The sequence below is a fragment of the Vespula vulgaris genome, chromosome 2, assembly GCF_905475345.1.
Source record: "Vespula vulgaris chromosome 2, iyVesVulg1.1, whole genome shotgun sequence".
Taxonomy (NCBI): Eukaryota; Metazoa; Arthropoda; class Insecta; order Hymenoptera; family Vespidae; genus Vespula; species Vespula vulgaris.
In genome coordinates, this window is record NC_066587.1 from 1,772,070 (window position 1) to 1,785,725 (window position 13,656).

A 13,656-nucleotide genomic window follows, 5' to 3' on the forward strand; every position below is an offset into this window, starting at 1 on the left:
CGAGGGATCGATCGACCGATAGATAAATGGATGGATCGATCAATCGGTCAATCTTCTGATCGATCGATCGATTGATAGATAGATCGATCGATAGATAGATCGTCCAGGAAGATTTTTAAATCCGTACACGCACTCAGTCGAATACGAGGAACGACGTTTCTTAACATTCGTACTGTTATACCGTTCCTGCGAACGGTAGATACGACGAGAATGAACTCCTTTTATGGTTTCTATAATATTAGCGGACGATCTGATCGCCATAAAATGTATACTTCCGAATTCCATTGGTAAAACCAATTCAATGTTATATCATTGTATAGGGAATATCGATTTTTATTAGATATTATTAATTGTATCGCTAGTTTTGTCTATAAATGCGTGCTTCTGAGTATCTGCGTATGATCGTTGTAAGTTATGTAATGTGAAATATTAATTTAGAATGATATCGATTAATATGTTATTTATTATTTTTTTGAAATTGTTTGTTGTTATTATTATTGTTATAGTAATATTATAAATATTGTGGATATATTATACTGTGTTGTAATGTAGATATCTATGGTAGATACTTTCTCTTTCTGATATTATATATTTATATATAATAAATTAGACATATATAATTATTATATATAAAGAGAGTAGATATTACAGATATCTATATGTATTATATTATTAAACTATATTACATATATAAAATTAATGATAATAATATATATATATATATATATATATATATATAAAACAATATATATAAAACAAAGAATGATTATCATTCACAAATTGCGTAACAACCCTTCCCTATATTTTATTTCCTCTTTTTTTCTTTTTTCTATTCGTCTACGATACGTCCAATCTTTTCGATTTGTTCGTCCTTGTCCATCAAAACGAATAAAAGAGATACACACACACACACACACACACACACACACACACACACACACACACACACACACACACACACACACACACACACACACACACACACACATGAAGACAGAAAATGAAAAGGTACAGGTAAAATTTGGATAGAAATTAAATAACCATCTCGGACTCTCTCTCTCTTTCTCTCTCTTTCTCTCCAACCATCTCCTGTTCTTCGTTTAGCTAGTATAATAATTTCAAGATTTAATCCGACATTTTAGATCCCTCATCAGTTTTAGTCACCAAAATGTTTCTTCGTTTTCATGGTTCGTTGAACAACGAACGAGATTTTCTTTGGCATATCATTCTAAGGTAAGAGGTTTTCGTATGTATGCGTAAGCGAGAAGCAAAAGAGAAAAAAAGAGAAAGAAAGAGAGAGAGAGAGAGAAGAGGACTTTCGTTTATTTCGTGTCCGGCTTGATCGAGCGCATAATAAAAGAGAGGCGCGTGGAGAAGCATGAGGAGAAAAAAAAAAGAAAGAAAACGAAAAAGAATGAAAAAAAAAAAGAATAAAAAGAATGAGGGAATGAAAGAAAGGGAAAAAAAGAGAAAAAGAAAAAAGAAAGAAAAAGAAAAAAATTGGCATGGGACGGTGAGAAAGGGCACGGTCTACTAATATGGTGTCGTAAGAATGCATAAAGACTAAATAAATCCGTCTGGACGCAACCCGTCTAATGCGTTTTGCCTTTTAAAGTGGACTCGACGGTCCGTGCGAATTAAAAAAACATATTATTTCCATACGAAACCATTGAATTGAACGATTACATCAAATATTGAAAAATATATATATATATATGTATATGTATATATATGCAATTAGTATAAAAAAATATATATATTTTAATTATTTATATATTAATTATTGATATTAATTTTAATTAATCATAAATATTCATAATCGTAATTATAATATAAATAATTATTTATATATATATATCATTTATTTTATAATAATACAAAATTTTCAATATACAGTATTAAAAAAAAAAAAAAAACATTATATATATGCGTACATAAAAATTAATACATACTAATACAAATTATTTATCCTATAGAAAATAAAAAAGAATTTAACACGTACTTATATAACAAGAATACAGCGACAAAATCTTAGAAAAAAAAATATATATATATATACTTTCAATTTTTCTAAATCTAATCACAAAAGAAAACTTCAAATTTTTATAACAACAAAATCGTCCATACACGCGTGTCCATAAGTAAATGAACAAAATTTAATTCTAAGGGGAAACTGAAAGGAATATCTTCTTTCACTTCCCTCCCACCACCCACCCTATCACCCCACTCAATTTGTTTTTAATCTCATTACTTCCTTTCTTTATATACATACATACATACATACATATATATACATACATACACATATATATATATATTTATTATTCTAACACGTAACATTATGCAATTGTGCAATATATACCTATCGTACCGATCATGTCCGCCTCCTACGCGTGTACGTTTCGCGAGTGCGTTTAATCTCTTCGGACATGACGTAAAGTCTCTTTGTTCTCTAAGATATTACGGTAAGGTATAAGGGTTGAGGAACAGTGTATTTCTGTATACGTGTGTATGTGTGTCTTACTGCTGTCCTGTTATTCTCTTTCTTCCTTCTTTATCCTTTATAAAAAATATTTGGTGTTAGGCACACGACGAACATATACGTGCATGTATACGTGTATGTATATGTGCATGTATATGTGTATGTATACATTGTTGTTACTTCGTTCGAACAAAAATTTGTAATTTGTTTAAGATGTTTTAATGATATTTGTTTTATTCGTTTGTTAAACATTCATCGAATTTTTTCTGTGTTTACTAGAAACGATTACATCAGAGTTTTGAGGGAAAACTTATTTTACTATTTTAACTATTTTTTAATTAAACATTTTACTAGATTTTGCCTTTGCCCTCTTAGGAAAAATAATTGTACAGTTTGGATATATTTCTTTATTATAAGAAGAATGTTATATTATTATAATTAAAAAAATATTTTATATTAATAATATTGATTATATTTTTGATACTATATAATAATAAAAAAATCGTTTATACTAAATTTATATCAAACGATATAATATCTTGAGTAAATATAATAATAATAATAATAATAATAATAATAATAATAATAATAATAATAATAATAATAATAATAATAGCAATAATAATAAATTAACGTTTCCTTAAACATATTCTTTACTAAAAGAACAAAAAAATAATACACACAACATAACACGCCCAATTTTATTCTAATAAACAAATATGACACTAATAAAAATCCACTCCATATCTCTCTCTATATAAATATAATATCGACGTAAGAATATACACGTATAAGTAGAACAAAAACAAACAAAAAAATCAAGAAATATATATACATAATTAAAAAAAAAAAAAGAAAAAAATATATATATATAAGAAAAAATTCATGTCGAGTCTGACTCGACAGGCGTAATAAAATTCTCGAAGAGTGACTAATCTCGTTCGTTCGTTCGTTCGTTCGTTCGTTTAGAAACGCAAGTTCGATAGGTAAATCGACGTAATCTTTGTGTAAGGATTATCATCTGTCATTGTATGCGTTTTAAAACGAGGCCTTCGTTATCGAGAAACAACGAGAGAAAGAGCAAGTCTCGCGAGACTCGTTTTTATGCGATGATGCGTTCGTTTTCTTCGTTGGCAGACAATATCGTTAAAAGAATAAGAAAAACATATACATATATTTATATACATATATATATTGCGTGTATGTGTATATATATATATATATATATATATATATATCGTTAGTCGTTCGATGTTAAGGCAAATGCGGTTATCGGTTGACCCATGTTATTCGCCTCTTTTGCTTTACGCGATAATTCGTGAAATATGTATGCCTCCATCATCTCATTTATAAGAGCATTTATACTCTAACGAATCCAAATCCAATGGATTTCTCGATCATTTCTAAATTTGCACTATCGCGTATACGAAATCGAAATGTTATTCGCGATTTCATAGAAAAACAAAAAGAAGAAAAAGAAAGCAGAGAAAAATAGATAAATAAAAAAAAAATGAAAAGGGGGGAAATAGATATTAAACGACTACTTGATCATTTCTAATTTCGATCGCGGATATATATATATATATATATATATATATATATATATATATATATCAAATTATTATATCGAATAAAGAGAGAAAGAAAGAGAGAGAGGGGGGGAGATCGCACGATTAGATTACGGTAAATCGATGTCGACGATTTCGAGGTCGTTCTAATTAAAAAAAATACTTCGATGTAATTGTCTAGACATTCTAGAGAGAGAAAGAAAAAGAAGAAAGAAAAGAAATGAAAAAAAGGAGAGACAGAGAGAGAGAGAGAGGAATAGAAAATTAGACGATTGAATGATTAAAAAAATATGTCAACGATTTGGAGGTCGTTCTAATTAAAAAAAATACTTCGATGCAATTGTCTAGACTTTCTAGAGAGAGAAAGAAAAAGAAGAAAGAAAAGAAATGAAAAAAGGAGAGACAGAGAGAGAGAGAGAGAGAAAGGAATAGAAAATTAGACGATTGGATGATTAAAAAAATGTCGACAATTTGGAGGTCGTTCTAATTAAAAAAAAATATTTCGATGCAATTGTCTAGACTTTCTAGAGAGAGAGAGGGAGAGAAAGAAAGAAGAAAGAAAAGAAAGGAAAAGAGAGAGAGAGAGAGGAATAGAAAATTAGACGATTGGATGATTAAAAAAATATGTCGACGATTTGGAGGTCGTTCTAATTAAAAAAAAATATTTCGATGCAATCGTCTAAAGAGAGAGAAGAGAGAGAGAGAGAGAATTTTACAAATCGAATTCAATAACTATGTTATAGTGAATCGTGATTAATTGCGAGCACTTAAAATTATTATTATTGCAATTAGAATGAGAAAGATGAGAGATTGAACTGTTCGAATGTAATCGCATTGATGACATATTGTCTCTATCACTTTTTTATTGTTCTTTGTTAATAAAAAAGAGAGACAGAGAGAGAGAGAGAGAGAAAGAGAGAGATAAAGATACTTACAATTACTAATGGTATGTATTATAGTGTCTTTTGAAAATGAGCCACGTCCAAGCAGTGACGTGTATTTATTACGATCGTTTATTTACATATACGTGTTCTCAGTTATTCAGTAAACTCAACGCACGTATATGTGTCTCTGTGTGTATATGTTTTTGTGAGCACGAGTGTGTGTTTATGTACGTATAATAAGACACAGGGTCGAGACGTAAACTTTTTATGTAGAAAATCGTTTGAATCGCGTTAGTTTAGAAAATGTTATGCATCGATACAAAAAGAGGAAGACATAAAATATATATGTGTGCGTATGTGTGTAAAGTTATAAAAAGGTGATACGGTCGAACGTAGCTATTATATATATATATATATATATATATATATATATATAAAGTCAACTTTAATGATCCATTAAAACTATTAAAAATAAAGGTAATAAATTGAAAGAAGTTTTTTTCTCGCCAATGACATCGGGAAAAAAATTATTTATTGCGAAATTATATTACTAGTTATTAATAATAATTGTATACATGCGTAATAAACTTATCATGTATTTATATTAGTATGTAATTATACTATACTAAGTATATGTGTGTGTGTTTGTATTGTGTTCAACGTTAGATGATATTAGAGACAATTTCTATTCAAAGTCTAGACTATTTAATATTTAAATCATGAATATATATATATATATATCATATTATATTTTATATTATATTATATATAATTATATATTATATAAATTATTTATATACGTATTATATGTATATACATATTAGTTAGTATTAATTTATATATATATATATATTATATATACAATATATATACATAAAAATAAATAATTTGAATAAAAAATTAACTTTTTAACCCTATCATACCATTGACCAACAGACTCCATATATATCCATTGTTACATGCATATATACATCCACGCATACATATGTATATAATATGCTGACAAGTACAACATATCAGTCATATGTTTTCTTCCAAAGAGTGTTAGTTATTGCATAGCAAGAAACTCCGTATGCTCTTCTTCGTTCACATTCGTGAATCATCGAATGAAAGAAAGAAAGAAAGAAAGAAAGAAAGAAAGAAAGGATCTGCTTTTTGTGCGTTCTGAACAAAGACGAAAGATATAAAGAAAGACAGAAAGAGAGAGACAGACAAACAGAGAAAGAAAGAGAAAGAGAGAGAGAGAGAGAGAGAGAGAAAATACAGAATAACAGCCCTGAGCCTTTTAACCTAGAAAAATGAAGAATCAACAAACGCGTATGTTCTCCTCCTCATGGATGCATCCACGGAAATAGAAATCTTTGTTCCTCCATATTTCTCTCTCTCTCTCTCTCTCTCTCTCTCTCTCTTTGTCTTTCTATCTTTCTCCGTCTTTTATTTATCAAATCATTTTCAAATTGTTTGATCGTACTCGATTGAATTTAACGATAGTTACGTTTATATAGGTGTATGTAAATGCAATTTTCTTGGGAAGAACATATTCCTCCTGATGTCTTGGAAGAAAAATCATTTTTTTTTTTTCTTTTCTTTTCTTTTTTAGAGAGAGAGAGAGAGAGAGAAAGAGAGTGTTGAGTTACAAAGGGACGAACTGACTGCATCTTTCGCGTCGATTTGACCGACCGTCACGATCGTTTATTTATAGTACGCATATGTATTACGTATGTACGTACGTATGTATCTATGTATATATGTATGATGTATGTGTATATATATATATACGTATGTATATATGAATATATGTACGTGCAAGTATATATGCACTTTCGTTTGCGCCCGACGGATTTAAACCGATCATTTCTCTCTCTCTCTCTCTCTCTCTCTCTCTCTCTCTTTCTCGTTCTATCTGTTCTATCTGCGTATTTATCTATCTCTTTCTTTTTCGTTACCTCTATCAGATTCAGAGGAGACTTCGTTAAATTTTTTCCAAATTTTTCTTTCTTGCAATTATTCTTCAAATTAATATATATACACATACGTATGTATGTATTTGTGTATGTAAATAACTTTTTTTTCTTCTGTCTGTCCGTCCATCCGTCCGTTTCTCTCTCTTTCTTATTTTTCTCAAATATCTTCGAGATAGAAAGAAAAAGTAAGATACGTGAGACAATTGTTGTATGTCGACATAATTGCACTCACATATCTTCCGCCATTTTTTTTTTTTTACTGATTAATATTTTTACAAGATACATGCGTACATATATTTATAAATTTAAGAAAGAAAATGGACGAACTGCTTGAAAAATACATCGTCGAATCGAATTGTACAATAGAATATTTCGAGTAATTTATCGTGAATTAACGTATAAAGAAACAGAGAGAGAGAGAAAGAGAGAGAGAGAGAGAGAGAGAGAGAGAGAGAGAGAGAGAGAGAGAGAAATACAATATATATATACATATATCGAATATTTTTAATAATCAAAAAATCGACCATAATGAAAAATTTCTTTCTTTTTTTTTTCTAATATTGCATATTTACACCTGCAAAGTTCTGTTGAAACCTTAATACATTATTCGATTTGACTTTCTCGGCTTTAAATTATTTTTCCTAAGAAAGAGAGAGAGAGAGAGAGAGAGAGAGAGAGGGAGGGAGAGAGTGATCCCAAAGCGTAATAAGAATTAATGGCTTCGAAGAGTTCGTAGAGAAGTTGGAAAGATTTACGAGAGGTCGTTGAATCGTCGCAATGAGAGAAAAAGAGAGAAAGTGAGACGATAGTTTACGAATGTGTCGTATTAACCGAGTGAAAGATATTCGAGTTTGAATTCTCACTTTTTTCTTAAAGTGAATTCTCTAACTAAAAAGAAAAAAGAAAAAAGAAATATAAAATACAAGCTAAAAAATGACGATCGATGTATGTATTTCTCGAGTTATGTAAAGAATTATAAACGTTGGTTATGTTTCGTTAATATTATTTGTAAGCATTTAAAAATTATTTTACTAATAATATTTACGTATAGATGAATTCGAAATTAAAACTAAATAATACTAATAATAATAATAATTATTATTATTATTATCTAATATATTTTTATTATTCTTATTATTATCTAATATTTATCAATACTTTTTTCTAAGTTTTAGGTTATGACGCATATAACGTATAATACTTAATTACTCGTTAGTACGTATATAAGTACTTGTTACTTTTATGCATACGAGTATGTACTTATTATCTTTACGCATATACATATTTATATATCGTACTAGGATTCATAACGAGTCGTGGAGAAATAAAACGTTAATATTTCGTGACACGATAGTTATTATTTTGATATACGTACGTACGTATGTATATATATATATATAAGAACAATTTTTATTCTATAATAAGTTTCAGATCAAAACTTATTATAGGTTATATAACGTTAATGTTTCACGACACGATGATTTAACACGTATCATTTTTACGAACAATTTTATTTATTCTTTTGTCTTTTTTCTAATCGAAAGTTCGAAATTAAAATTTATATATACGTAGGTTACGTAACGTTAATATCTCCGTGATACGGTAGATATTACGTGACATTATTATTATTTAATACGAACACTATTCTTTTCCTTTTTTAAATTCGAAATTAAAACGTATAGGTTATGACGCATATAAATACTTAATTACTCGTACTAGTATATATATATATATGTAATTATTTATGACTTATATTCAGTTGTGCCAGGGATTGATTCGTGACGAATCGAGAAAAATAACTTTGATACGTACGTAACGTTTCTTTCGCGTGTACTTACCTTCGTATTTTCTTGTCTTTTCTCATCTCTCCTTTTTCTTTCTCCTTCTTTCAAAAATTAGATAACGCACAACAATTTTTCGTTTCTTTTTCTTCTCGCAGAGTCGACCAAAGATAGAATGGAAGGAAGAAAATATAACGACAGTACGCCAGATGTTTTACCTTCGGCTAAGGGAGACTTGGAATACATCGTGCCGATGAAGATCAGCCAAAATCAATACGAAGATCCACGTAAGTCGAACCGTATTTCTTTTGTTTTAATCGTTACGAAGTAAAAGCGCTTATTACGATGTTGCCATTTATCGCCGCTAGAGGTACCCGACGAAAAATGACGCGTTGTGATAGGCTCTCGGATGAAAACAAAAATAATGAAATAGAATTGGCAACGTGCTCGTACGAAAGAGAAATGTAATATGATACGTAATAACAAGGAGTGTCCTTGTTCTTGTCCTTTGTCTTTGACGTCCTTGTTCGTGAGTTTTACCGTCATTATATCCTTGTTTCTCGAGCTGGAAGCGTCGTCGAAGAAAGGTTCGTTAATTTTACGTTGGTTAATCAACCCTTTACCATCATTCGTTTGTTAATTCGTTAACGAAGACAAAAGACGAGAGAAAGAGAAAGAGAAAGAAAGAGAGAGAGAGAGAGAGGGTGAGAATGAAAGGAGAAGAGGAAGAAAGGAAGAAAGACGAGAAAAAATGGCGATCGCGTCGGCATATAAAACATATGTAAGTATTTACTTACGCATATGTCAATATATTTAACGAATCGAACGTGCGTTGCTTAGAAAGTGTATTGTCGATAAATGTTGGATTACTTGACGGGTGTACTTCGTCTTTCTTACTCGTTTTTCTTTTTTTTTTTTTTTAATCGATGTACCAATCTGATTTTTTAAAAAGTTCGTTACGTTATTGTTACGATCGAAAGCGAATGGAAAGTAGTGACGAAAAGAGATGATAATGTTGGAAGATTTTTCTTTCTTTCTTTTTTTTTTGTTTTTTTAATTATTACTTAAATCGATTATATTATTATTATTGGATAAGAATTATTGTTATTCTTACGATCGAAAGTGGTCCCACAAAATGGCGTATAGCTTAGAAAGGTTTGAAAATTTTGTTGAAAATTTCTTTTTTTGTTTTGTTTTTTTTTTTTTCTTAAATTGTCATCTTAATTAATATTCTAATATCGCAATAAAGTTGTTATGAATTATTATTGTAATTATTTTGAATATGAAGGCAAACGTTGTTAATTTTGTAGCCGATCCATTTACAACAGCAAAAAGGCATCACAGTGGACATTTTCGACATGCAACAGCGAAAGTATGGGATCCACATCCTCAATACGAATTCACAGCTTTCGGAAAGTTCTTTCGTTTGAGGTTATCTCACGACACGAGCTTTATATCACCGGATATGAAGGTATGTAGAGCGTATCGATCGATTAAATCATTCTTTTCTTCTATATCTAAACGTTCGCACATATACATACGCGCATATATATATACACATACATATATATTCACATATATATATATATGTAATTATTTTTATAATTACAATAAAAATTTATATAATACATAATATAATAAAAATCTATTATATATACATATATATATATTAAAATATTTTTATCAATTTATATAATATATCATACAAGAAAAATGTATATATGTAATATAATAAAAATTTATAACATTATTCATATACTATATTCATATATATAAAACTTATTTACACAGGTAACGCATATAAGCGCAAACACAAGTAGAAAAGTGCATCCCGGTCATCAATTGGATTGTTTCTACAGCGGATACATCGACGGTGATCCACATTCCATAGTCACTGTTAATCTCTGTCATGGAATGGTAAGTCTTATTACATTTAATAATAATAATAGATAATAATAGTTAATATAGAACGATTACAAATTTTTTATTATCGCATTCGCAAGTTTACTTTAATCGTTACAACAGTACCATTGAAATTTTAATTGTATTTGTACTTTACCATCGAGAAATAATTCAACAGAAATATACACAGCAGAGCTGGCATTTGAAATGATTTATAGGAGGACAGGTAGCAAACGTAGTATATCCAGCCAAATGATCTTGTAAATAAATATATCTCGTAAAACAGCAACGATCAAGTTTACCATCAACATTGATGAATTTCGTGTGACGAAAGTTATCTCCATACGATGTTTGATTTTTTTTTTAACCTTTTTTACTTTTTTAAGAAATTTACTCAACCGCATAGATATATACCAAAAATTTTTTTTTCAATCATTGCGATGTGATCATAATAGAATTTTTTTAATTACATCCCAGAGAGATATAAACACCAAGTAGATTTGAAGAAACATAATGATCACTTTTTATAGATATAGAATAGAAAGAGGAGAGGGAAGGAGGGATTTGTAACAAGTATAAAATATTTAGCGAAATTATCTTATGAATAAATTATACATCAGACTAGAGACAAAGAGAAATATATAATAGCAACGTTATAGCAACGACGAAGAAGTTTAATTTAGTATTAGTAAATTTATGCTATAGTATACATATATACGTACATACACATGCGTATTATACATAGGTTAAATTTTGTTATTCCGTCGTCCATTGCATTTGGTTGTCGCGTTTGTGTGCGGCACGTTATGTGCGAGTTAGTTGACGGTGTTAAACGTCGGTGTGATGTTAGTCTATCCAAATTGGACACTTGCCACGTTCGGTAACGTTAGAAACAAGTTTCCGGATTATCTTGGCGAATGAACCGAGGTAATCGCGTGTATTACGGTGCCGAGAGAGTTGGCCGAGTTAACTAAAGGAATCTCAGACACGCGCGTATTTTACCCTCTTACATGTTTCTTCAATCGCATAAAAAAAAAAAAAAAGAATTAATTCTATTGAAATTATTCCTTGGCAAATTAGAGTCACAACCTCTTTCAGATTAGATATATACCATGAGTTTTCTCGATTGAACGCTTAGTTTGCTTTGCTTTGCTTTGCTTTGCTTGCTGCTCGATGGATTAGGGTAATGAAATGTGAATGACGTATGAATATAAATGTATATTATGAATGAAAAAAAAAAAAAAAGAAGAAGAAGAAAGTAAGAGGAATTTATAAGGAACACGTTGGAATTAATAATGAGATAGATTAGTTGAAAATGGTGGAGAAGGGGAGGGAAGAGTGAGAAAAGAAATTGTTGTGTAACGTTTTATGTTATATAGGCGTATAACAAATTGCGTAATTAATTAAATTAGTTTAAAGGCGATAAATTAAGTGGTAGAACGATTAGAATATTAAGATACGATTTTTTTTTTTTTTTTTAAGAATATATAGATTGCAGAGTATAGAACGAGTCGAAAGAACGTTCCTAGGTGATTATTAAAGATCAATTAATTTTTTAAGCTTGCACTAATTAGACGCACGCACATTTATAGTTTTTATGATCTGAGAAAGAAACGTCAACTCCTATATATATATAAAAAAAAAGCTAAATCGAAGAAAAGAAGAATAATATTTCAAATCACTTAGGTTCACAACTTTTTTCCCCATCTCAGTTACCCTCCCCCAACCCTCTCGTTTTATCTATCTCTCGTTATAGAAACTATCAATAATAGTCACAAGAATAATAACGATGGTGCACAGATGCATTATTTGAATTTTTAGCATTTTTTACTTTTTAACTTCAGTACTCTATATTACACAATTTGCAAGCAAATTCACTTGCATTAATTTTTCTTTCTTTCGTTTTTGTTTTTCTTTTTGTTATACTTTTATTCGTCTCGTATCAATTGAAATTAAAAAGAAAGAAAGAAAGAGAGAAAGAGAGAAACTCTTTGAAATGCGAAAGTAAATCCGTAAAGAACGGAGACATGCCACGTTTCATGGCTGTTAATTAAGAATTCAACGTGGAATAAGTTCCATAAATTACGAGGCACATCAGAGACGACGACGACGACGACGACGACATACGTTCGCATCATTCGCATGCAAAAAAGGGGAGTTCGGTCTCCTTTTCTTTTTTTTTGTTTTTTCTTTTCCCTCGCTCCTCTCTCCGTCCCGTTTCATTCCTACAGTTCTTTATCGATTTCCACGAATCGATCTTCCTTACGCATGAAGCCGAATAATTAATTGTTAAGTAAGATTTAAATCATGACTTGTTCTGGATGCAAATTCGATCAATCGTACAAACGCGTCGACGTTTGCAATTTGTACATTATTTTCTGATCTTTCTACGACCATGAAATATTGGATTCTATCGACGCCATATTGTTTTCAAAGAGGGGTGAATACAAATGTTCTTTTTTTTTCTTTTCTTTCTTTTTTTTTTTATACACACGCATACACAGATATATTACATATGTATTAATATATGAAAAGTGTCGTGTATGCGATTTGAAAATTTGTCTTATATCTCGATGAATATCATCGCCATTTTTTTTTTGTTTTCAAAGAGAAAAACATTTTCGTTGTATAAGAACAGATACACGCACGCGAACGTGTAAAACGTGTCGTGCTATGTGCGTGATTTGTAATTTTTCTAACCTATCTTTGACCTGTGAGATGAATGTAGGGTCGCCATCTTGTTTTCAAAGAGAAAAAAGAAAACGTTTCATCGTACACAACGCGTACGTACGTACGTATGTATATATTTATCGATCATGATTCAATACTATTTGTGATTTTCTAAGAAGGATGTCTAATACGACCATGGAAATTAATGGATCTAGAATATTTTTCTTTTACGGAAAAGAAATGTGTGTGCATATACGAGAGACGTATATATTTATATAAATACGTATGTATATATGATGACGTATGTATGCGTTTCATACTCGTTCGCGGAAGCGAATGTATGTGTGAGAGAGAGAGAGAGAGAGAGAGAGAGAGAGAGAGAGAGAGAGAGAGAGAGAGAGAGAG

General features: G+C 30.0%; 1 protein-coding gene and 1 long non-coding RNA gene across 8 annotated transcripts in view; one reads left to right on the forward strand and one right to left on the reverse strand.

Moving 5' to 3' along the window:
• Positions 1–8,878, reverse strand: part of LOC127061464 (uncharacterized) — a 29,529-nt gene extending 20,651 nt beyond the window's left edge. For both annotated transcript variants that reach the window (XR_007780868.1, XR_007780869.1), the window contains exon 1: positions 8,737–8,878. This is a non-coding gene — a long non-coding RNA (uncharacterized LOC127061464). The remainder of the gene's footprint in view (positions 1–8,736) is intronic.
• Positions 1–13,656, forward strand: part of LOC127061459 (A disintegrin and metalloproteinase with thrombospondin motifs 9) — a 116,879-nt gene that overhangs the window by 28,755 nt on the left and 74,468 nt on the right. For 5 of the 6 annotated variants that reach the window (XM_050988342.1, XM_050988346.1, XM_050988345.1 and 2 more), the window contains exons 3-5: positions 8,838–8,966; positions 9,990–10,150; positions 10,471–10,596. In XM_050988342.1, the coding sequence (XP_050844299.1) occupies positions 8,838–8,966; positions 9,990–10,150; positions 10,471–10,596 (416 nt within the window). Of the gene's footprint in view, positions 1–8,837; positions 8,967–9,034; positions 9,461–9,989; positions 10,151–10,470; positions 10,597–13,656 lie in introns of those variants that run through there. The other variant, XM_050988347.1, reaches the window with a different exon arrangement.